General features: G+C 42.9%; 1 protein-coding gene across 5 annotated transcripts in view; it reads left to right on the forward strand.

Moving 5' to 3' along the window:
- IGF1R (insulin like growth factor 1 receptor) overlaps positions 1-25,821 on the forward strand; it is a 302,878-nt gene that overhangs the window by 221,615 nt on the left and 55,442 nt on the right. For all 5 annotated transcript variants that reach the window (XM_072797447.1, XM_072797464.1, XM_072797485.1 and 2 more), the window contains exons 3-5: positions 10,018-10,330; positions 13,917-14,065; positions 17,117-17,261. In XM_072797447.1, the coding sequence (XP_072653548.1) occupies positions 10,018-10,330; positions 13,917-14,065; positions 17,117-17,261 (607 nt within the window). The remainder of the gene's footprint in view (positions 1-10,017; positions 10,331-13,916; positions 14,066-17,116; positions 17,262-25,821) is intronic.

Raw genomic sequence — 25,821 nt, forward strand, 5'->3', positions numbered from 1 at the left:
GTTCTGCCTAGCACTACTTCTTGGATCTTGGAGACTTAAGTGATCTAGTGGGCACTATCTGTAGATGATTATTTCTTTTGCTCATTAATGAAATATTCAGTAGCCAGTATGAAATGTTTTCCCAGAACTCTTGGCTTACCTTGTGTACTAGACAGTGAGTCTAGTCTTGGGAGCTTGACTATTTCTTATTTCTGTAAGCCTTGATTATATGTGCTTATGTGCCCAACCTAGGGGAAGGCACAGAACTCGGGTTTTTTTTTCTTTCCTTTTTTTTTTTTTTTTCTCCTCTGTGACCAAATTTTCAGTCTTGCTGAGACATATGAATTGGTGAAGGAAATGAACTCTGGTTATCTAATCTCATGAGTAAGACTTGTTTGGGTGACATGGGTTCTGCAGGTCACCAAGTCTCCCTGGGTCTTGCTGGTCTGGCTTCCTGATAGCACATTTATATAGAGTTGCATTTGCCCCATAGAATGTATGCCAATTCAGTGTCTTCCAGTGTTGCCACTGAGCAGTGACATTTAATGATAAACCTGACGGGGCTCAGCCTTGCAAATTTGTGCTGGAAAAAAAAAATGTCCTTGAGGGTTCTGTTTGTTATAACTCCATAAACAAAGAAGGCTTAGTGGGCCCATGTTATCTCCTTAATATCACCTGGAGGCATGCCCCTTTTCTAGAGTGTCACGTTTCGTGGGTTTTGTCCTTCCTTCAGACTAAGTGGTATACCTCAGGGAGGGGGAAAGGATGCTAGGGCTTGTGATTTATTTTTTTTCCCAATGGAGGCATGCTTAAAAAGAAAAGTGGCAGAAGAAGGACATCTTAGCCCTTTCCTTTTAGGCGACACAGACCAACTGAAACATCGTGCCACCACAGAACAACGTGAGTGAAAAGGCAGCCACCCCTAGTCCTGCAGATCTAGGTTTCAAGCCCATGTTTACAGCTTACCAGTGATTAAATTGGGCAGTTAATAACCCTGGACAGTGATTAAATCTGTATGCCTCCATTTGGTCAGCTACAAATGAGGATGATGATACCCCATGTGATTATTAGGAAGATTAATGTATATAAGGTACTGAATGGATTGTCAAGCATGTGGGAAATGTCCCCATGAACGTTAACTTTATGTGAACCTAGAGACCTGTATTCAGATCAAAGTTGCATCCATATAGGAGAGTCTCAAACAGTTACTACGAAAAAGAAGACAGGAGTTTTCAGCAATTAGAAGCTCAGAATAAGCTATCTCGGTGTGATGCTGATAGTTAAAGATCCTTCAGAGATTACCCCAAGGATGTTGCCTTGGTCACAGAAGACCACCATTGGTCTCCTAATCACCTGGTATTCCATGCTGTCCCAACTACTTTTGCTGTGTTAAGAATAGGTTTGAGGGCAGATGTTAAGAAGCAATGGTATTCATGTATGTTACATGAGTATAACTGAGTAAGGCACTCGGAGGGAGGCCAGAATAACTGGCTCAGAATTCTGAGGCTGAGTATTTGCAAGTCTGACCTATGAAGAAAGCCTCTCTTCCCCCTGAGTATCAGACAGCTGAATGAGGCCTTGGGAGTGCGGAGTGTGCCAGGGAAGAAAATGCATTCTCTGGGGGTATAAGGAAGTACTTGGTCAAGGTTGGGGCTGCCTGGCCTTTGAAATAGCACTTTGTCTAAGGTAATGAACCCCTGAGACATTGCTTGAAGGCTTACCTAGGTTTTTATAGAGAAGTACCTGAGACAGGCATGAGTTGAGTGCTCTCTGAACTGTCTTTCCAGTCTAAGACTCTCTGCTTGGATGACAGTGGTGAATATGACTGCATAAGTACTTGTTGCTTCTGAACTAGAGACAGATCTAATGGCCCTAGGAGCTTCTTGCACAAGACTGCCTGCTATTATTGCATGTTCCAAAGTGGTCCCCTTAGGTGGAGTGGAAGGTTGAAGAAGACCATTAACTGGGGAGCTCAGGGGAAGGGGTGGTGTGGTGAGGAGCAGACATATGTAACTTCTTGCTCCTCTCTATAAACCCCAGTATTCCAGAAAATTAACAGGTTCAAACACTGTGGCCCACCCTTTTTGCTCACCAGCCCTTCTGTGCTCAGTGGGAGTTTTGTTCCCAGGCCTCTCTGTGTCTGCATGCATTCCCAAAGGCCCTGGTTCTCACCATAACCTTTCCAGTGGGCGCACTGAATACTTTTGATCCAAAAGAGAAGACCAAGTATCTTCATGATTGTAACCATTAAAATGTCTCTCTTTCTGGCTGCTACTGTGTTGGAATGTTTTCCCCAGCACAGGAGGAGGTTTCTTTTGGCATAGAGAGGAGAAACATTGTTGCAAATGTGACTTCTTTTGTGAACATTTAAGACATGGGTTGCCACTGGAACTTTCTTTTTCTGTTGGTAACTGATTTGGCTTACTCAATATCATTTTCTAGGCAGAAGCTTATCTTGGAGTTGTTTTAAGCTCCACCTGGAATTTCTAAGCAGTGGTTCTCTAGAGTTTTCCATTTGCCAGTTCTCAGGATGTTAAGAAACTTGACAGTCGATTCTTCTTGTCTTCCTTTGGAGAAAATTGTGCTTTGCTATATATATATATATATATATATATATATATATATATATATATGTGTGTGTGTGTGTGTGTGTGTGTGGTGTGTGTACACATATATATATGTGTGTGTATATATACATATACATATATATACACATACACACACAATACATGTATGTGTGTAGCTCACATATAGTGTGGTACCAGGGTTATTTAGTTTTATTTATGGCCTCTAAGCATTTTCACATAAGCCTGCTTTTCCATGCTAGCTGACTTATTTAGAGAACTCCAGACTAATACACTGGGATAAAATATAGCAGCTCTCCCTGAACTAGGGAAACCTTGATGCTCCTCGCCACTCTGCTCCCATTGATAGAGCTCTTTGCTTTGGGGTGATGGGTAGGGAGGAGTATGTGCATGAGGATAAAAGGGAGGACAGATTGAAGGTTATTTTATGTGGTAAAAGTATCCAGTGAACACCAAGCAACACATCTCTGACTGAACTTATCTTTCTGTCCCTCTAAAACACAAAAGCTCACTACACTTCCCACATTCTCCAGATGTATCTTGAATCTGCCTGCTTCCCCTCACCTGCATCACCGCGTCCTTGATCTAGACCAGCATCATGGCTCATGGAGATGGCTACTGCAACTCTGTGGGCCACCTGTCTATCCTGTTTCCCACTCAGCATCCAAAATGATCCTCCAAACTCCTACTTGTGGGTTAAAAGGCCCTCCTCAAGTCTCTCTACCTCCCGTGTCACCCTCTTCCCTCTCTGTCTCCTGCACCCCTCCAGTCCTGAAAACCTTGGTCGGTCACACATTAATCCTGAGTCTGGTTCTCTTGGCCCATGCTTCCCATCAGCCCCACCAACACCTGCTAGCTCCTGCTGGCTTTTCAAGCTTGGGTCTGGCAGTCCCTTCTCCTAGAAAGCCCTCCTCACTGGTCCCTTGCTTGCCCCTCTTGATACAACCATTGCCTGCCCTCTGGGTGGGGAGCCCTAGGAGGGCTGGCTGTCTTATGCTTGTCAGGACCTAGCCTAGGGCCTGGCTCATAAGGCTGATGATATTTAACAGTCAAAAGGAACCTTTCTCATCCCTTCACCTATGGCTAAGTAATACCTGGAGGACAATGTTGACAGCCTTGAGTGGACTTGGGCATTCAGCTGACATAGCTGGTGTCTTTCACTTCCCCCGGCCCTCCATGGTATCTTATGGAATCAGCTCCTCCCCTGGCAGAACAAGAAAACCATAAAATTTCTCTGGCCCCTGTATGTCTCTGATGCACTTTGGAGTTGAAGTGCACTTTCCTGGAGTTAGGAAAGGCATCTTTTTTTTTTTTTTTAAATGGAACAGTGGTGTGTCACTTAAGGTAGCCAAGAAATCATTGTCTTTAAACTAACCTGTGTTCTGAGTCAGAAGTTTGACGTCATTCAGACATCCACGAACCTGTTTCTATTCTTTAGAAGTTATTTGGGATAAAATTGTGACTAAGTGGCCCCCTTTCCATTTTTTGTTCCTTGAGAAGAGGTTGAGTTTCCTACCTTCTTTTCCCTTCCAACAGAACACTTTATAATCATATACATTTTTTAAATGGTTGCTTTTGAGTAAAGTTTGTTAACTCACGGGCAAGAACAAAAGTAAATGTTTAAAAAACAAAACCAAAAACAAACCAGGGACTCCTGGGTGGCTCAGTGGTTGAGCATCTACCTGTGGCCCAAGTCCTGATCCTGAGGTCCTGGAATCAAGTCCCACAATGGGCTCCCTGCAAGGAGCCTACCTCTCCCTCTGCCCATGTCTCTGCCTCTTTTTCTGTGTCTCTTACGAATAAATAAATAAAAAATTTTAAAAATCCCTAGAAAGAACTTACTGAATATAAGGACACTGGGGAGAGAGAGAGTTAAAGGCTGATGTGTGACTTATTTCCCATTCAAGAATGAAGAGAATGAGCTTTTATATGCAGCGCCTCATTTTTATGTGACTGTGAACCCAAATCAGTCCTTTCAGTGGTAGATGTGGGACATGCCTTAGCTTTTCTGACAATTTAGATCGGCTATTGTTTTTATTCTTGGTCATCCTAAGAATTCCAATAAGTAGAAGGATCTTGTGAGCAAAATAAATTTGCTTTTCCCCTGTATATCTGTTAGTTTATAGCAGCTTCCATTTTCCTTTTATTTGGAAAAGTAGAAATGCCTTTAATCACATTAGGTGTGCTCCTTCTTCATGGAAGCCAGGGAAGAGGTTCCCTTCCTGTCTCCCATAGCTCTGTAATTGGAAATTTGGTAACTGAACTAAATTTTAAGTTTTGGCATTTGTATGGAGCAGCCATCCATCTGCTGGCGAGATGCACTGACCGGGGCTTTTTGAGAAATCCCTTAATAGTCCTAAACACTAATAATATTTATATACATTGAAATGAGACAAAATTTACAGCAGGCTTCTGGGGCTGACTCCAGGACTCTAGTCCTGAACTTCCCACATGTTCTCCTGCCTCCCAGAATCCTCTGATTCTGTGGCAGCCGGGGGAACACCAGCTTCTGTCCCTGGAGCAGCCTCTTTCCATTTTTTGTCCAGCAAACAAGTCACCTCTCTCCTTTTTCCTCCTTCCCCATCACATTCCATTTTTATTCCCCTCGCATAAGGAACCCCTTGATTTGTGATCCCTTTAAGAGGAATTGTTCTGCTTATAAATAACATGATTTTACCTAATTTAAGCTTTGCTGAAATTCCTTCTGAAGGCAGCTCTCATTGCTAAAACAGAACCCTAATTCCCCAACCTGTGTGCTACTTGTGGCAAGAACTGACTGACCATGGAGTTTCATGTAACATGTGCCTTTGAAGGGTCTCAGAGGACCACTGCCCAGAGATGCCATTTCCATTGGAATGGGGAATGGAATGCAAAATATATCTGCAGATACTTTGTCAGGGTTTTGGATTTTTTTTTTCCTTTCTTTCTCCTGCTGGAAATGCCCAACATTTCCATCTGGGGAAAGCCAATTCCCAGCATGTGCACAGGGATATTTTTTTCTATTCTTTTCAATGCTCTTGAGTTTTTCATACTATTTAGTATTAATGTCTGTTACTTAAGATTTTACATTGCATGTAATTTAAATTATAAGTAAGGGAAAGGGGGCTTTGCAAGCAGATATTGGTCCCACTTAGGCTCTGTTGATGAGTGTAAGATCCTTTTTTTTTTTTAAGATTTTATTTATTTATTCATGAGAAACAGAGAGGAGAGAGAGAGAGGGGCAGAGACACAGGCAGAGGGAGAAGCAGTCTCCATGCAGGGAGCCCAATGTGGGACTCAATCCTGGGACTCCAGGATCACACCCTGGGCCAAAGGCAGCACTAAACCGCTGAGCCACCCAGGCTGCCTGATGAGTGTAAGATCCTTAATCAATTTTCCCTTCCTCCAGTCACCAAGCATGGTGGTGGCTGATGCCTGAGAGCACCTGCCAGGGACTTCAGTGCTTCTAGTGGGGTGTCTGCTCCACACAGCTGGTTGGTGCTGACCCTAGAGACTGAACACAGAGTTCTTCAGCCAGTTTCATTTTAGCCACATGAACCCATGGGTCTGTTATATCATAAACCTCATAGGGGCAGCAGGACAAGCCTATATCTCTCCTCTCCCCTCACCTGATCCCTCTCTGTCAGTTCTGCCCCCTCTGGTCATTGTAACCTCTGTGCTATTGCCCAACAACCTTCCCAATTTGAAAATCTGACCGTGTTCTGCTTAGGATCTTCAGTGATGCCTGTCAGCCACCAGTCAGCATCTAGCCCCCTGCTATCTTCACAGGTACCTGGTCCTCCCACCACAGTCACTGGACTGCCTTTACACACATTCCCATGTGATCTCATCTGTGCTCTTCTTTATTCTTATCCTCCTTGTCTTTCACCTTTCAGCTCCAGCCTCAGCACCTCTTCAAAACTGTCCCTGGTGCCCAGAACATGCCATGAACCTCCACTCACCCCTGTACTTAGCTGGCATATTGCCCATTCCTTGAGGGCAGGGTCTGGCACACAGGTGCAGCATGTTGCTAAGTGGATCAACAACTAAGGATAAATGGACTTATGTTCCTCTTATTACTTTAAAACCCCGTACTAAAAGAGAGACAGCTTGTCTCTTTAGATCTTGAGCCTTGGAGTTACCTCCATAATGGATATATTTAAAATTAAGTAGTTGTTGAATCTATTTGATAATATTAAATGTCTTCAGGTATGAGATCTGATAGTAGTGTGTGTGTGTGTGTGTGTGTGTGCGCGCGCACCCGCGCGCTCACATTTACTACAGATAATACTAGGCTTGTAAATTCAAATTAATGTTACACTCTTCAAGATTATCACCTTGGTGGACAATAGATGTATCGCCACATTTTTGGAACTATCTATAACACATACTATTTTTGCTGTGCTCAGAGATACTTTCTCCTTGTTATGTATTGGGTAGCTTAGTTTTTGGAAATAGCCAGAAGTCACTGAGGCAATTCTGGTAAACAAAAGCAATATAAACCAACAGGAATGGTTTTCTTCTTTGCTTATAAGTAGCCCTGAAGGTGTGTCTCAGGATTTTTTCAGTTGAATCTAATGAATAGCAGGCACATAAATAAGATAAAACTTTTTTATTTCTCTCTCATATAGAAAAGTCTAGAGGTAGGCAGTTCAGGGTTAGCATTTTGGGGGACCAAGATCCTTTTGTCTTGTTCCACCTTATTTTCTTTTTAAGAACTTATTTACTCATGCAAGAGACACAGAGAGGGAGCACAGAGAGAGAGAGGCAGAGACACAGGCAGCGGGAGAAGCAGGCTCCCTGTGGGGAGCCTGATATGGGACTCAATTCTGGGACTCGATCCTGGGACACTGGGATCAGGCCCCAGGCCGAAGGCAGATGCTCAACCACTGAGCCACCCAGGCTTCCCTCTTGTTCCACCTTCTTAATGGGCTATCTCATGTCCAAGATGGCTAGTTGAGCTTGATGCATTGCTTCTGCATCCTAGCTGGCAAGAAGGAAGGGCATGCTCACTCTGTTTGAAGGAACTTTCCGGTAAGTACCAGCCAAAAAAGTTTTATTATATCTCACTAGTTAGGACAGACGTCACTTCTAGCTATGAGAGAGACTAGGAGATATAATATCTACCTGAGTGGCAAAATGCCCAATTAAAAATCAAGGTCCTATTACCAAAATAGATAAAAAGAATAAATAATGGAAGCCAACCTATGGTCTCTGCCAAAGGATAATTTCAAAGGAGAAACTTGCAATATTATTTTAAGAAGCTTGAGAGTATCATGAGAATTTATCTGTTTTCTTCAGAGGTGACTATTCATTTGAATGTCCAAGTTCTGATGTTCATTTTTAAATTCACCTATTTGCAGTAAAATAGCTCTTGGATGCAGTTAGTGGGGTGTAAATTGGTAGAAACTGCAAAGGACAGTTTGATCTGGCCAGGTCAATTCTGGAAATTTATCCTAAGTAAATAATTAAAGATTCTCATGAAGACTGCAGTGTTCATTATATTAATAAAATGTTGGGAATAAACAAAATGTTTCATAGTAGGAGACACTTTATAACTTAAACTATACTGTGAGATGCAATGCAGCTGTTAAGTGATTATGGAATTCACAGTATATTATGCCAAAAAAAAGAGAAAAGGTTTCAGGATGATTTGTTCCTTTTTTGTAGATATTTATATGTACATGCACATGTATAAGAAGGGACCTGGGGGAATCCACATGAATATATTGATAAAGTGGGCGTTGGGGGCAGATGGACTAGATGTGCTGTATATTTTCATATCTTATTTGTGATCTCTGATTTTTTTGAGCACGTATTTTGTTTATAAGGAAAAACAATGATAGAATCGTCACTAAATAATGCATTTCAGAGTAAATAATATATATATTTAAATAATTTTGTGTTGTTTCCCAGCTCAAGAAAAAGTAGGAAACATATAATGCAAACCAGATTTCATATTTTGTTGATTTATACTTTATTTGCTAGTGAGGCTAACAGCCCCATAGAGTGTGATCATTACGTCGTCGTTATGGAAATAAAATGCCAGCTCATCTACTTGGGACATGAATTATGGATCTCTGATTTTTAGACACTGTTTTCACTTAAGTTTAGCAGAGTGGCTCAGAAAAGATGGTTTGTAATATACTGTGAGTCCTCTGGGCTGGGAGACACTGCCCAACCTCCCCCTTTTTTTTAATTTTGAGAATAACAATCAGACACAGGGACTTCTTGAATATATAATAGGTTAGAATATGTGAATAGGTTAAAACCATCATTTTTTGGAGTAAGACCATTGATACACAAGCAGACACAAACTTTTCTTTTCTTTTTTCTTTTTTTTTTTTTTTAATTTATGATAGTCACAGAGAGAGAGAGAGAGAGAGAGAGAGAGAGAGAGAGAGGCAGAGACACAGGCAGAGGGAGAAGCAGGCTCCATGCACCGGGAGCCCGATGTGGGATTCGATCCCGGGTCTCCGGGATTGCGCCCTGGGCCAAAGGCAGGCACCAAACTGCTGCGCCACCCAGGGATCCCCAGACACAAACTTTTCTAAAGCCATTTTGTAAACCCAAATAGTATCAACTTTACTATATTTCTAGTTTAATCATTTTAAAAACAAATGATTTTTAAGTTATTTTTAAATATTTTTACTAATATATGTAATAAAATAATTTTTAAAAGAATCATTTGTGCACACTAAGGCTTTTCAAGGTATTTCAAGGAACACATTCAAAATGCAGAATGGGGATGCCTGGGTGGCTTAGCGGTGGAGAGTCTGCCTTCCACTCAGGTCATGATACCAAGTCTGGGATCAAGTCCCACATCAGGCTCCCTGCGAGGAGCCTGCTTCTCCCTCTATGTCTCTCAAGAAGGAAGGGAGGGAAGGAGGGAAGGAGGGAAGGAGGGAGGGAGGGAGGGAGGGAGGGAGGGAGGAAGGAAGGAAGGAAGGAAGGAAGGAAGGAAGGAAGGAAGGAAGTCTTTTTAAAAATGCAGAATGAACAGTGCATGAGGCTCTTAAAAGGAATAATATGCTGTATTGTTCCCACAGGGCTACTACATTATCACTTGGCCTCAGGCAAACCTCTAATGTGGATATCACTACCCCCAATTTATAGATGTGAAAAGTGAGGATCAAGGTCAGAGAAGTTAGTGACTCACCAGGAGCAAACAGGGAGTAAATAGGAGAGGCTAGACTTTAAACCTTGGACTCCAAATGCAGAGTATTTTCTCCCTGCCTTAATGAAACTGTGGATATGCTCTGTAATATACTGTCAGTGCGAGTTTACCACAGGCTGGGGAGCCGGGAGATGCTCCATGTGTGGATTTCGTGGGTAAGTGGGTGGGTGCATAGGCGATTGTCTGTCACCAGGGCGACCTGGTTGGGCCAGTGCCCCAAGGACAAAGCAGGTCCAGCCCAGAGAAGGCTGTCCAACCCCTGCTAGGCTCACCTGTTTGTCCCCTCTGCCCCCACAGTGTGCCCGAGCGCTTGCGGGAAGCGGGCGTGCACGGAGAACAACGAGTGTTGTCACCCCGAGTGTCTGGGCAGCTGCAGCGCGCCGGACAACGATACGGCCTGTGTGGCCTGCAGGCATTACTACTACGCAGGCGTCTGCGTGCCCACCTGCCCGCCCAACACCTACCGCTTTGAGGGCTGGCGCTGCGTGGACCGCGACTTCTGCGCCAACATCCCCAGCGCCGAGAGCAGCGACTCCGAGGGGTTCGTGATCCATGACGGCGAGTGCATGCAGGAGTGCCCCTCTGGGTTCATCCGCAATGGCAGTCAGAGGTCAGTCACGCAGTGCACCCCCCCCCACTCCACCCGCTGCCCCCCTGGGGAACGGTTAAGGACAATGGGTCCACTCCAGAGGGCTGACATAACTGACATTTTATATGAGATTCCAGGAGCAATTGCTTCCCCCACCCCATCAGCTTGTTTTATATTGCCTTTTGGAAGTATACTGCCTGGCCATTGGAAATTAAGTACCTGATTTGCTGGCCCTCGGTACCTGGCGGTCACACATCTCCCCTCCCTGCACTGGCCAGGCTGCCTGCCAATCAAGGGGTGCTGGGTGTGAGGGAGAGCTGGGAGGACTCGTAGATTTAGGTTGTCCCACTCCTGGTGCTACTCTGCACCAGCCTTGTGAAGTCTTTGGGAGTGCAGGAAGGAAGGACAAGCCAAGCCCCAAACAGCGTCCTTGAGGCAGCCAGAGTCCTAAAAGTGTTAGCACAAACTCCATCCTGTGCCCACACTCACAGCCATGAAGAGTAGCCAGGAGCTCAAAGTAACCGTACTGTCCATCAGTACCTGTTCATCTCTCACTTCCTCCACCATCACCTTTGCTTGGTTTTCTCTGTCTCTCTCATTTTCTTTCCTGAATGCTGAGACTTACTTGGGAAGCAAAGACATTCTTTACAGCACACAGCATCCCTCTTGTGTATGCCAGCTGGACTTCTGTAAATTTGTTGTTGGTTTATGTTTTTGAAAAAGCAATAGTGACATTGTTATAAAATATAGAACTGTAGCCCTGGACACAAAGGAAGACCAGAGGTTTGGGGTCCTCGAGCTCTTCCTCCTCTATGTAGAGCAGAGAACTTTTAGGAAAGAATAGTTCAGTTGCAATGGGCCAAATGCTTCCTTCATCTTCAAACCAAAGAGAAAAACTCACAGTCCTTCTCAATATTAGACACAAAACAACTTTCCACCTGTTATAATGTCTTTACTATTGTAATAACAAAAATTATTCTGAATACTTCTTAAAAAGATAAGTGTGCCAAGGAGTCCCAATGAACTGTAAACATATTCCACCCAGAATAAATCTGCCACATTTTACTCACGTTTATTGGCAACCTTAGAATTTAGGAGGGCTTTCCCAGTACCCTGGGGCCATGCCACAGTTCCTCCTGGGGGTGGGAGCAGAGATGGGGCAGCTGGTGCATGAACTGGGGGTGTACCGTCTTTGTCCTGGGGATACATTGTCCTGTAATGTAGTGGGGCCAGAAGGAGGGGAGTGCTGTGCATTTCAGCAATGTTGTTTCTCCCACTGTGGTGCATTTTCAAAGAATCGAGCTGTTATTTTCCCTTCTGGTTCTTAGAGTCTGTTCAAAGCTATAGATAATACCTCTTCTATTTTAAAATAAAACACCAACAAGAAAGAATAAATTCCACTCTCAGCCTATTTGACATGGAGTTTAAAATATTTATTAATGCTGTTTATGCCCTCTCTGTACCAGAATGGATTCAAGGAAGGTTAATCTATAAACATGTAATCAAAGCACTTCCTTAGAAAAACATTTTTAAAGTACTAGAAGATTCCAAGACATTTTAGCAAAGGTGTTGGGTTCAGAAATTTCTATTTGAATAAAATGTCAGGGAAAACTAAACATACACTTAACATATGACCTAAAAATTACACTCATAGACACTCAGCCCAGAGAAGTGAAAATATATGTCCATGTAACGTGTACACAGTTGTTCCTAGCAGCTTCATTGGTGATAGCCAAGGACTTGAAAACAAGTCAGATGTTCTACAGTAGGTAAATGGTTAAGCAGTCTGTGGTACATCCATGCCATGGACTATTGCTCAGCAATAAAAAGGAGCAAACTGTTGAAATACACAACTTGCAGAGGCCTCAAGGACATTCTGCTGCTGTGTGCGGGAAAAAAAAAGCTGATCTCAAAAGGTCACATATATAGAACGCCATTTATATAACAGTCTCGAGATGACAAAAATGCAGTAGTAGAGAACAGATTAGTGGTTGCCAGGAAGGAGTTAGCAATAGGAGAATAGGGGGTGGCTCTATGGGAAATCTTCCTGAAGTACTTCTATATCTTGACCACATGAAGAGGACACAAGAGATGAGGTGATGTGGAGTTACACGTACATTGCACCAGTGTTAATTTCCTGGTTTTGATATTGCATTATATTTCCATAAGATGAAACCATGAGGGGAAACTAGGTAAAGGGTACAAGGGATCTTTCTGTACTCTTGTAACTTTCTGTGAATGTATATCTCAGGATAAAAATTTTTAAAAGGGAGGATGGGGGCATTGGATGATGCATAGGTGAGTTAGAAGAAATCAAAAACCAAAAACATAAAAAGTGCTGAAGGAAAGCTATTATCCACAGTAGAAATAAGAAGGTTGTGTTTGATGTTACAGGAAAGAGAAATATTTCTGTGGTTGGCCCACTTCCTTGGGAAACCTTGCCTGGCATTCTCCCAACACAAAATAGGAAAATCACAGGGAAATTTTGTTTACCTATAAGTCTGTAAACAAAACAAACCCCTGCATCTTTGCCTTAGATATCCAGTAAGGTTTCATTTAAAAAATAAAAAAAAAGACTTTCACATCAAAGACTTTCTCACATAAGCTATCACTTACACTGTTTGCTTGAATGTTTTTTACTTACCCTTGTGAAGTTTAAAAGATCAGTCAAGAACAATAATGTAAACAGACCTGGCTGTCCAGTTCACCATACTATTTATTACACACAAATGCCATAAGATTGTATCATTTGTTTGGAAATCAACACACCTTTGATCCTGGGTCTTGTGGTTCAGCAGCCAGATTAGCATTTTGTCTGCTATTTCTTAAATGATGGTAGGGAAGCTGGAGAAATGCCAAGCTCACTCTCTAATCCCTGACTCCTGGAGGTCTGCATCATGTTTGGGAAAGTGTTTGGACCCTTTTGGCTCATGACCAAGTAATGGAAGTTCCTTGCTTTCAGTGCAAATGCATGAAAATAACTCTCCAATCAATATGCAAGTTTCTGCAAAACACTGTTGAGAAATAATTTCTGCTGTACTTTAGCAGAACAATAATGGGTCTGTGTTATTCCACCTGTATTTTGAACCTCCTCCCTGGGTTCTGCTGGGATATTGGCCACAAGAGCCAGACTCCTGTCCAGTGGCAAAGACACCAACGACCCTTTGCTGTTCCTGTCCAGTCTCCCAGCTGCTCCTCCAGGGTGTCCCGGGCAAAGCCACAGCATTAGAGAGTAGCCCTGTTTGCCTGAGGAGCCACCACTGTGTCCTTTCTTCAAGGCTGTTTCTCCCACATGGAACCAGCTGGCTCACCAGCCGACAGCCTATGATACACCACATGCCCTAAGGATGCATCACAGATTTTGTCTGGAAACAGAAATATGCTCTTCCTTTGTAAGCACTTTCTTCCTTTGGTTACAGTTTGAATGGCTTGTCCTGGGGTAGCTTCAGAATGAGATACAGTTTGCCCACTTGAGTGCTTCAAAACAGTTGCTTTTGGTAATGTGTGCTATAAAAACAACTTAGAATAAAAACATTATCTCCATGATTTTTTTAATGCAAGGAGCATAGCATCCTCTGTTTTTTGGTTGATTCTTTATCTTCAACAGCATGTACTGCATCCCTTGTGAAGGTCCTTGTCCCAAGGTCTGTGAGGAAGAAAAGAAAACAAAGACCATTGATTCTGTTACCTCTGCTCAAATGCTCCAAGGATGTACCATCTTCAAGGGCAATTTGCTCATTAATATCCGCCGAGGCAGTAAGTATTCCATCCCCCTGGAAGAGATGGCTGGATCTCTTGGTTTTCTTTTGTTGATGCTTTTATCTCCCACCCACGACTCACAACTGAAGTGCAGGCCTAGAAAAACAACATGGTGCGTGAGCCTCATGCTCAACACCTCTTTTTTGAGTTTCCCTCCAAGATGAAAACAACAACAACAGATTGAAAGAGAGTCTATTTTGTAGCCATTGACTCAGCATTTATTCACGCCAAGGGTCATCACTCATCTTTCTGCTAGTCCAATCTTATGCAGGAGATGCACATCCTAACACATAGGAGCCCCAAAAGAAGCTGGTGGATCAAAGGTGTGACTCAGCAGCCTCTAGCTGGGGCCAGAGCCATGTGGCTTCAGGTCTAAAGAGTTTTGATTACTTGGAGGTATTGAGACTGAGCAAAGGAAAGAGTTTAATGATACTGCTTTAAAATTTTGTGAAGCCCAAAGTATGGTTAATCTCTACATTTACTTCGGAGACTACCCTCAAAAAATACTAGCATGTGTCATCACATATTTAAAGCTTCAACCCTTTTTGATCTTAAACTAACGATGGCTTCTAGCCTTAAATTCTCCACCCCTGGGACTACTCAGTCAAGGAACCAATGATAGTTTCATAACCTAGAATAAAAGCAGTAAGGAGACCTGGAGGTTGAAAGGATTTTTTTTCCTAAATCCTTTTGCAGAGAAATTTTTAATTTGAGGGGGAAAAATGAGTGATTTATTTATTCTCTGAATTTACTTTTCCTTAATACTGTTTGTTTGGTGAATAAGCTATGCTCTTATGGTTTACAGATGGCAAAAACACATTTGTGTTCAGTCCTTTTGGATTTTTTGATACTCTTCATTTTTCATAACTCCCTTCACCCCTCCACCACAGAGATAACTTTGCTTCCGTGTGGCTAGAATTTTCTTACCCTTATGATGCTTCTAAAATTTTATTCCTGGGCACCTGGGTGGCTCAGTTGGTTAAGCATTTGACTCTCGACCTCAGCTCAGGTCTTAATTTCAGGGTCATGAGTTTAAGCCCCATATTGGGCTCCATGCTGAGCTTGGAGCCAACTTAAAATGAATAAATAATGAAGTTTTGGCCCTTTTGCTCTTACTAGATTTCTTAATTTTTAAAAAGATGCCTGCATCCCTAAAACCCTTTGAGTACCTATACCTCATACCTACCCCTTATTTTTTCCTAAGTGTTCATAGCCTGAAGATAAACATTTAATCCACGAATTAAATCCACGAAGTATAATTTGGGAAGGAATCAGTACATATTCATGTTGGTGACGAAATCTGTCTTCCTGTTTATGTCCAATGGGAGAAATCAGCTGGATGTAGAGTGATAAAGACATCTCATTGAAAAGGACATCCCTAGCCTTAACTACGGCATACATCCTGCCCCACATTTAAAATTCATGATCTTTTCCTTGAAATATCAACCACAGGCAACTTCTAGTGTTTATAACTTGAGTTTCTTCTAGAAAACCATTAAACTTTACGTTAAAAGTAGTACCCTGCCCTCCAAGACAGCACCCTTATTCTTTTATTTTTATCAATTCAGAGCAAAATAGAACCTCTCATTAAGCCTTCAACAAGTCATATACAATAAAATCCCATTAGTTGAACCATACTAAATTCATTATGGTATTTATTATAATTTTGGCATAAGTTGAACTGAAGTTTATATTCTTTATTTACTACAAGGAAAAGACAGGCTAAACAGGATTATGGGAAATACAGTGTGTATATGTTATGCTGGTTTTTTTTTTTTTTTAAGATTTTGTTTATTTGAAGAGAGCACAAGAAGGGGAAGGGCAGAGGGAGAAGAGACTTCCCGCTGAGCAGAGAGCCCCACATGGGGCTCCATCCCAGGACCCTCTCAGATCATGACCTGAGCCGAAGGCAAATGCTTAACCAGCTAAGCTACCCACCTGCTTTTTTTTTTTAAGATTTTATTTATTTATTAATAGACACAGAGAGAGAGGGGCAGAGACACAGACAGAGGGAGAAGTAGGCTCTATGTAGGGAGCCCGATGTGGGACTCGATTCCGGGTCTCCAGGATCACACCCCAGGCTGCAGGTGGCGCCAAACCACTGCGCCACCGGGGCTGCCCCTGTTTTTGTTTTTGTTTTTTAAGATTTTATGTTATTAAAAAAAGAAGATTTTATGTTATTTTCACATATGTAGTATTATCAACTATTTTCCAACTGTCCTCTTGTTAGGAAAATCATACATGTGCATCATAGAAAACTTAGAAGCACAGAAATGAATTTTGAAAAATCGCCGGCAGAGGGCAGCCCGGGTGGCTCAGAGGTTTGGTGCCGCCTTTCAGCCCAGAGCCTGATCCTGGAGATTCCTGATCGAGTCCCATGTCGGGCTCCCCACATGGAGCCTGCTTCTCCCTCTGCCTGTGTCTCTGCTTCTCTCTCTCTCTCTCTCTCTCTCTCTCTGTGTGTGTCTCTAATGAATAAATAAAATCTCTAAAAAGAAAAAAAAATAAAAATCGCTGGCAGATAACCTAGTGTGTTAACATTTTGTTGTGTTTTCTTCCAGTCTTAGTGAGACAGCCTTTTTAAATATAGATCTCTGTATCTTAGGAACTAGAAATGCAGCAAAGGCGGTTCCTAATGAGATCGAGAAAATGTTGTTCATTTAGTCATGCCCTTGTATTGGGGAGGCAGTGCTGTCTGTTGACAGAGTGTATTAAAAGACGTTCCCTAGATTTGTCAGCCTTAGCTAATTGGCAGCCTGGTATTTATGATTTTGCCTTCGGTTAATCAGCCTGGGAGCTACAGTACCCAGCCTTCTGGAAAGTCTCCTTCCCCTGCCTCTGAGGGGCCCTGTCCCAAGAGAGGTTGTTGAAAGTCAAGCCCAAGGAAGAATGTTTTTGACAGAGATGGCAGGTCCTGTGCCAGCAGCCTGAGCCTCAGTGGAACCATGTCCTGCCACGGAATCAATCTCTAGACATGTTTGTGAGAAACCAAATGTGTCAACCTTATGCTACACGAACGCTCACTAACATGGCCCCCTCTTTGTACAGATAACATTGCCTCAGAGCTGGAGAACTTCATGGGGCTCATCGAGGTGGTGACAGGCTACGTGAAGATCCGCCATTCCCATGCCTTGGTCTCCCTGTCCTTCCTAAAAAACCTTCGCCAGATCTTAGGAGAGGAACAGCTGGAGGGGTGAGTGCTCCAGATTTCCTGAGCTGACATTCTCCTATTACAAAACAAGTTGCATGCTTTTAAAACTCTGCATTACTAAGGTTAGAGCTCTCTCTTGTTACGAAGAAGAAAGGAAGAAGTTAAGATAAGGCTGGTGCTACCTGTGTGATGGCCCACCTCCTTGGGCAGAATCCCGTGCAGCTGTGATTCTCTATTGTTGGGATATTGCTGTTTTGGAAAGTGGTGTTATGACCCATCAGCCAAGGGCTGCGTGTCTGACTGTGACAATGGAAACAGGAGACAGGGGTGCTAGTGGGGGTTCTCTTTGCCAAGAGCAATAGGAATGGGTCTCAGGTGCTTATGACATGACTTTTATCCTCAGGATGCTATATACTATGTAAAACTATTTCATCTTTTAAAAAAATCACAGGGGCTCCTGGGGGCTCAGTTGTTTGAATGTCCGACTCTTGATTTTGACTCAGGTCATGATCTTAGGATCTTGAGCTCCACGCTCAAAGCAGAGTCTGCTTGTCCCTCTCCCTCTGCTCCCCCCACCATTCTCTTTCTCTCAAATAAGTAAATAAATAAAATCTTAAAAAAAAAAAAAAAGAAAATACAGTTGACCCTTGAACAACATCATTTGAATTATGTTGGTCCACTTCAACACTTATTTTGTTTTGTTTGGATAAATACAGTGTAAGACTGTAAATGTATTTTCCTTATAATTTTTCTAAATAATATTTTCTCCATCTGACTTCATTGTAAGAATGCAGTATATTATGCACATAACATACAAAGTATGTTAATCAACTGTTTATGTTATCATAAGACTTCTGGTCAACAGTAGACTATTAGTAGTTAGGTTTGGAGAATGTCAAAAATTACATGTGAATTTGTGACATGTGGATAGTTTATTTTGTTATAAGGAAATCTTTTTTTTTTTTTTTTAAGATTTTATTTATTCATGATAGACAGAGAGAGGCAGAGACACAGGCAGAGGGAAAGGCAGGCTCCACACCGGGAGCCCAACGTGGGACTTGATCCCAAGACTCCAGGATTGCGCCCTGGGCCAAAGGCAGGCGCCAAACCGCTGAGCCACCCAGGAATCCCTGTTATAAGGAAATCTTAATTGACAAAATTATTTTATTGATTAGCCTATAGGATTTACACCACTGGCAGAATTTTTGCTTTCTGCTAAGATATGCTATGTGATAGGGATTTTAAACTAGCCAGAGACTTTTCACCACAAGATAAATAAGAGCTGGTGCTTATTGCTATGGTTTCTTTCCAGCAGTTGGCCAGTGTGTACCTCTGCATATATACCTTTCTCTTCATACTTCCTTTAAATACAGCTCTTGCCAGTATTTAAGTTTTGAAATAAAAAGAGATATCCATTAATGAGCAAATTCCTTCCAAAGAGAATTTGGGGAAATAATTTAGGAAAGAAAGAGGTGAGAAGGTCATGGGAAAGGTTGTCCTTGCTGATTTATCTACCCCGACTGGATAAAGTTACCCCATAAGGGTTTCTTTACAGCCTCCCTGCTTTTCTCAGACTAACTCATGGTCAGTCTTAAATTCTTAAAATTCCATCATCTGATACAGCTAAAGAGGGCAGCTCTTCATTCCATCCTTGAAAAGCACACTGTGCTCCCCACCGGGAACACTGATTCTCTAGAAGAAAAAACTTCTTTCTCCTTGCAAATCCAAGGAGGCCTCCACTGTGCCCAGCCCCAGAGTGTCCCAAGTCACTTACATGGCAAGCTGGGGCTCTGCTGTTTTGAGGTGATGGTTTTCATTCATTGTATTAAATTTTATTTTATTTTTAAAGATTTTATTTATTTAGTCATGTGAGACACAGAGAGAGGCAGAGACATAGGCAGAGGGAGAAACGGGCTGCCTGTGGGGAGCCTGATATGGAACTTGATCCTAGGACCCCAGGATCACAACCTGAACCAAAGGCACATAGATACTCAACCACTGAACCACCCAGGTGCCCCTGTTGTATTAAATTTTAAAGTGATTTTTAGCAATTTTTTTTTTCTCTCCAGGTAGGCTTGTGTTTCTAGAGTCCCTCGTGTTCATAAGCACTTTTTTTTTTTTTTTTTTTTAGCAGACCAGTATTTGCAACTTTTTCTGCTGATTAACACAATGCACGTTTTCTTTTTCCAGGCTGAACAAGTGATAGACTTAGAAGGGAAAGCTGGAAGGAGAATTTGATTTTTCTGATTGATTGATTGATTGATTTGAGAGAGAGATAAGCAGAAAGGGAGGGAGAGAGAAAGGGAGAGAATCTCCAGCAGACTACATGCTGAGCACTGAGCCCAAAGCAAGGGTGTATCTCGCAACCCTGAGATTGTGACCTGAACTGAAACCAAGAGTCCAATGCTCACCTGACTGAGCCACCCAGGCACCCCAAGAGTTTAATTTTTATTAAGAATGATTACACAGTGGGATTACCTTTTAGTCATGTGTTAACTTAAAAGTACTAAACCCTTGTATGTAGCTGAGAACTAAGACTAATTTTTATGTGCAAGGATATTTAAGATGCAAGATGCATTTCTCATTCTTTGAAACTTGTATAAAACCTCAAGTCCCAGTGGAGGCTCTTTAAGGATGCCTGCTATTGCTTAGGTGTTTGGAACTCCTCCATGTCCAAGTAGGCTTCAGGCCCCTGTCCTGCCATTAACATTTTAGATGGCAAGGGAGGGCAAATGGGCCTTAGGTTTTCATACCCTGCTGCTAATCAGTGGCCCTTGAAGCTCTGAGGGTGCTCGGCTTCCAGCCTTTCCTTCCTGCATGTTGCTTCTTAGAGGCCCTCTCTTTAGCTGGGGTGCTTGAGAATCTTGCCCCACTTGGTGGGAGTTGGGTTCTTTCACCTGCCTTCTTCACCCATGACCAAAAAAGGTATAAATCATCCTTACTTGTGATGAACACTGCCATAGCTCTTTGTATCTGAAGTGACTGGTAGCAATAACTCCATTCTTTATTTTGCATCCTCAGACTTAGGAAAGAGACTTAGTTCCATCTCCTGATCAGCCCTCCTCACTCTAGCAAGGAGGGAAGAGTCGGGAGAGGCAGAGAAGAAAGGAGTGTGATAAATAGATAAATGCCAACAACTGTGCAAAGCGAAACTTGCAAGGAGCTATGAGGGAAAGAAAAGGACTGTGCTCTGAGCATGAAAAAGAGGCAGGGAATCTGATTAAGAAGATCCCACAGGCTTTCAAGAAGAGGTGGCACTTGAGATGGGCCTCAGAGGGTTTCCAGAAATACTCAGAAAGCAGAGGATGAAGAAGGCAGTTTAGGATAGGGCAGCAAGAGCAAAGGCAGCGAGTTGGGGCATCCTGGGACCTGTCTGGCAAATAATGCTGGAGAGGTTGGTGGTATTAGATTACGTAAGGTGTTATGCACCCAGGCGTGGAGGTTATAATTTAGGTATGGAATGTTTTCAAGGCTTTTGAGTTGAAGGAGTGTTAGCAAAGCTGCCCGGACATTTCATTTCTGTGCGTCTTTGGTTTAAGCCAAGATGACTTTTATCTCAGTGGTTCCCAAACTTTGGCATTAGAACCATATTGGGTGGAGACAGGTAAAAAAAAAATCCCAATAACCCAAGTCTCATTCCCAATTCAGTCAGAATGTTTGGGGGGTGGGATCCAGGCATCAGTGATTTTTCTCAAAAACCCAAAAAAAGTAATTTCACTGTGTAGCTAAGATTGGATACCACTACTATGTCCTGTTACTTCTTTTTCTCATATATGAATCCCCAAAGCACTAGGCCTTTTTTCCTAAATATTTTCTTGTCACACTGTTGCCTTAAAATATGATTTTTCTTGGGACCCCTGGGTGGCTCAGTCAGTTAAGCATTGGCCTTCAGCTCAGGTCATGATCTCTGGGTCCTGGGATCGAGCCCCATGTTGGGCTCCCTGCTCAGAGGGGAGTCTACTTCTCCCTGTCCCTCTGCCCCTCCCCCCCAGCTCATTCTCTCTGTCTCTCTCTCTCCCCTCTCCCCCCTCCCTCTCCTTTCCCCCCCCCTCTCTCAATCTGTCCTCTCTCTCAAATACATAAATATTTTTAAAGGTATTATTTTTCTTGAACTTCTATAGCCAATGAGAACATAAATAAGTGCCTCCATTTGGTTCAATAGAATTGGAGTTTTATAGCATTTCATTTTGATGGAGAACAGACAAATTCATAATACAGGGATCCTTTGTAACTGACCACCATGGCTTTCCAAACTGGAACTGAGACGGACCTCCAAGTCTTCTGAGCAGCCCAAACCACTGAGTTCTGTCCAAACATGAAATTCAAGCATTTTAGCTGGAGTAGAGCTCATCTATGTGTCCATAAGAACCCAGACATCCAGGTTTCCTTGAGGATGTCACTCAGTCTGTCGATCTGTATAATGTTTCTAGAGTAATAACCTTAGAGATTAAGAAAATCAAAGTTTTCCTGCTATTTAAAAAGGAAATGGGTTTTGTAATACACCTGTATAAGGTTTCTATAAAATGAGTTATTTTTAAGCCCTTGAAGAGAAAACAGAATATTTCTGTTACCTGGACAATTCCTTGAGTTGGACAACCTTATTTTCTTATGGCATCAGAAAAATGAGATAAAATTTTGGATTCTTCGATGCCACCAAGGATCATTGCCCCAAAAAGTCTTAAAGCAGAGGTAGTTCTAAGATTTGAAATTCTTGGGTGCATTTTAGGCACCTCTAAAGTCATGACCCCACCACTTGACGTTGCAGCACTTGGTGCTTCATTCTGCCTTCCTGCAACTCTAAGGTTAGGTTGTAACAGGGATACATATTAACACTTCCCTGGGACTTTTAAAAATAAAGACTCAACCATGTGACTCAGCAATTCCAGGCTCTACCAAGTATCTTCCCAAGAGAAATTAAAACATGTCCACACAAGACTTGCATGTGAATGTTCGTAACAGCATTATTCATTATAGCCCACCCACCCCCACCCCCAAAAAACCCACTGGAAACAATCCAGATGTCCATCAACAGATGAATGGAGGGATGCCTGGGTGGCTCAGCTGTTGAGTGTCAGCCTTCAGTTTAGGGCGTGATCCCAGGTCTGGGGATTGAATCCCGCGTTCGGCTCCCTGTGAGGAGTCTGCTTCTCCCTCTGCCTATGTCTCTGCCTTTCTCTCTGTGTCTCTCATGAATAAATAAATAAAATCTTTAAAAAACAAACAGATAAATGGATAAACTAAGTGTGGTACATGAAATACTATTCTACAATAATATAACAACATGAGTGAACCTCAGAAACATTCAGCTAACTGGGAAAAAAAGCCATGCACAAAAGGCTGCACATTGTATGATTCTATTAGTTTCTAGCAAAAGCAGAACTATGGAGATAGAAAGTAGATTGGTGAAGGCTGGGGGCAGGAGCAGAGATTGACCACCCTTGACAGGGAGGGAACTTTGACACCATGGAAATGTTCAGAAACTGCATGGGGGTGCTGGTGGGACAGCTGCAAAAATTTACTGAAGGTCATGGCACTGCATACTTAGGATGGGTACAGTTTTTGGTAGGTAAATTATACCTCAATTAAGCTATTTAGAAAACTCTCAAAAACATTTTCTGAGTTTCTGTTTGATACCTAGTGCCACTTGAATATAAATTCCTGCCTTTGCTGAACCCCAAGGTTGGTGTAAAATTGGATTTTGAGGAGACTGAACATGGTGTGAGCATCTGTGAAAAAGCCAAATCCTGTATCTGTTGTAGATTGCTAGAATGCGGAGACAGTCCCTGTGTGCTGGATTCTGATGCCCCCTAGAGACAGCCGGAAAGAGTCCATGCTTTTCCCTCTATGAAATGAAAGGGAATAATCAGTTGTGTATTTGCAAGGATTTTGTTTTTTGTTTTCCAGTTTGTCAGTAAGAGCTGAAAGTGTGGGGGAAATATCCCTTCCTATCCCCATCATCTGGACTCCCAGCCCTCAACCCCCTTTGCCCCCAGCCTGGGAGAAGCCAAATAAGTACGTTGCCTAGCATTGTTGCTTTAGTAAGTGATAGAGACTTCGCTCGGGCCCTGATCTTTGGATTCACAGATGTGATGCTCCAAACCCTGGCCCCAGGGTTGTCTTCTGTGCACCATGCAAATCCCTAGCACTTTGCTTTGCTTTGCTTTCATATCCTTACTGTCCTTCATCAGAGCAGGTGGAGAGGTGGGTGGTTGTTGATAACTCAGAGGTAACACAGCCCCAAGCCGGGAGCTATCAGTAAAATATCTCACCTGAGTGTGTAGTATGTACTAAGCATTCAGAATGTCAATACAGATAAAATACAGATATACTTAAGGAAATGATCGACTGCTTCCAACCTACTTCTGTTGGTCTATATTTTGTCAGGTGGGTCCCACCCAAGCACAAAAACAAACTTATTTTGCCATACTAAGAAGGCTGGTAGTCAGGATACCGATATCTATAAAACCCAGGCATCTGTGTATGCTACAGAAAAATAAACAACTTAATTTTTAAAAATATTCCTTGAATGTAAAGGCAGTAAGCTTAAAAACAATTAGGAAATGACATGTGCTGAGTAATTGACTTATATAGTCATTTTCTTAGGAAACAATGAAAAGGTGTGTGTGTGTGTGTGTGTGTGTGTGTGTAAAACATGCAGACAAGTCTCTGCCTTTTACCATCTCTTGTCACCCAGTCATGGAAGGGGAATTAGGGGAGAGCCAGGCCTAACCTAGGGATGGAAAAACAAGAGCAATATTGACAGACAGCTTATGAATAGCTTGGTTATTATTTTGATGAGGGTTTTATTTTTATTTTTCTGTCGCTCACAGAGGCTCCATAATGCCTGGGTTTTATTGATGTTGGTATCCTGGCTCCAGGCCTTCTCAGTGTTGTAAAAAATGTTTGTGTTTACTGTAAAAAAAATAATCTTGCTTTTCAAAGTGATTAATCACACACACAGAATTTCAGTGGGCCTGCCATTCATTTATCAAATTCCTGATTTATAATTCATGCTTCCTTCCATGGGGAGAAGCATGTTTTGTTCAGAAGGTATTTCCAGTGTGGTTTCTGTTCCCTGCCAGTGAAATTAGTTTACTAAAAAGAAGCCTCATCCTATGTTGAGACAGAAGTGTGACCTAGTTAATTGGCCTTTACTTCCAGCCTGGAGGTTTCTACACTAGCAAGGAGGTTTTGTCCCACGGGGCCAGCTGAGGATACAGGGAGCAGCAAGACACACTGGGGTTGGTATTGGCTCTTGAGAGCTGAAAAGTACTCATGGACAAGAATGGGCCTACATAGAGGCATCTGTTTCTAGCTGCAAACCCCACCTTCACTTGTATGACTATCTGGATCACCCAGCATTAGCTTCAGCCTGGCCCTGGGGAGTAGATGTGGGTGGTTCTAAGGGATAGCAGAGCTCACCTTGCCATGTCCCAGCGCTTCCCACCTGTACGCATGGCCTTGCACTGCATATCCCAAGACTGATCGATTTGGACAATGTCTTGTGTTCTGTTTCCAGTGAATATATGTCAGGGAATGAGTGACATTCCTAAGAAGAAGATAGTACTGACTTGGGGGTTTTTGCCACCTCGTTCAATGCCCTTGAATGTGTCGGGGGCCTCAGGGTGGGTTAGCAAGGAGCCTAACTTGATTTAAGAGATCCTACCTTTGGACTCACTTGGCTCACAGAACCCTGGAGGCAGAGCTCTTGCTCCCACCCCATGGATAGGGCCCAGTGCCTGTGGAGGGGTTAGGCTCAGGCTCAGATTGGACAGAGTCCACTGCACCTCTGTTGACTCCTCCCAGGCATTAAGGTCTTGGATTCCTAAAACGAACAGGAAGTTCACATGTTCGTACCCCTTACTGTCCTATGAGTGTGTGTTCATGCCCCCAGCCCCCAGGCCTATGAAGAAACTGGATGGCTACACAAAGTACTAAGGGAACTGCCTATGGCTACGTGACTCATTAATGGCATTTGTAGTCCTGGATCCTTGTCTCTGAACTCCCTCGTGAATGTGTCACAAGTCTGCTTTGGCAACATCATCAACCATAATTTTTGCTTCCTTCTTAATGAGACTCAAGCTGAGGATTGACTGGGCAGGTAAAGGTCCTGGTATGAGTATATGTGAGGAACCCCATCAGGTGTCTGCCCATGGACATAGCCTCCAGAGCACAGGAATGCTTTGGACTTCTGTCCTGGCTATCCTGGCTTTGGAAAGAGGGCTGGATCCTTTCTTCTCTGCAGTTTGTGTGTTGGATTGTTAAGTGGATCTTAGAAACAGCTCAAAGTGCTGCACCAATTCCTAGACTCAGTTCTGTATAAAGTGCTTGAATGAGCTCCAGAATTAACCCGAGGCTGGGGACCAGGAGGGGGAGAGAAAAGATTCAAGGTCCATGGGGAGCAGACCTCTAATCACTGAAGACTTGGATGGGCAGCATGGCACTGCCTACCTGGTTTCCCCAGGGACTTAAAGAAAGAGGGATACAGCCTGGATCTTTCTCTGGACCCCTAAGCTGTAGCTGTCTACTATCTCACCTCCCAGACAATGGATTTCTCTCTGGATGGCCAGAGATAGCTGTTGCTGATTCTGGCTGTCCTTCA

The sequence above is a fragment of the Canis lupus genome, chromosome 2 (assembly GCF_048164855.1).
Source record: "Canis lupus baileyi chromosome 2, mCanLup2.hap1, whole genome shotgun sequence".
NCBI classification, from domain to species: domain Eukaryota; kingdom Metazoa; phylum Chordata; class Mammalia; order Carnivora; family Canidae; genus Canis; species Canis lupus.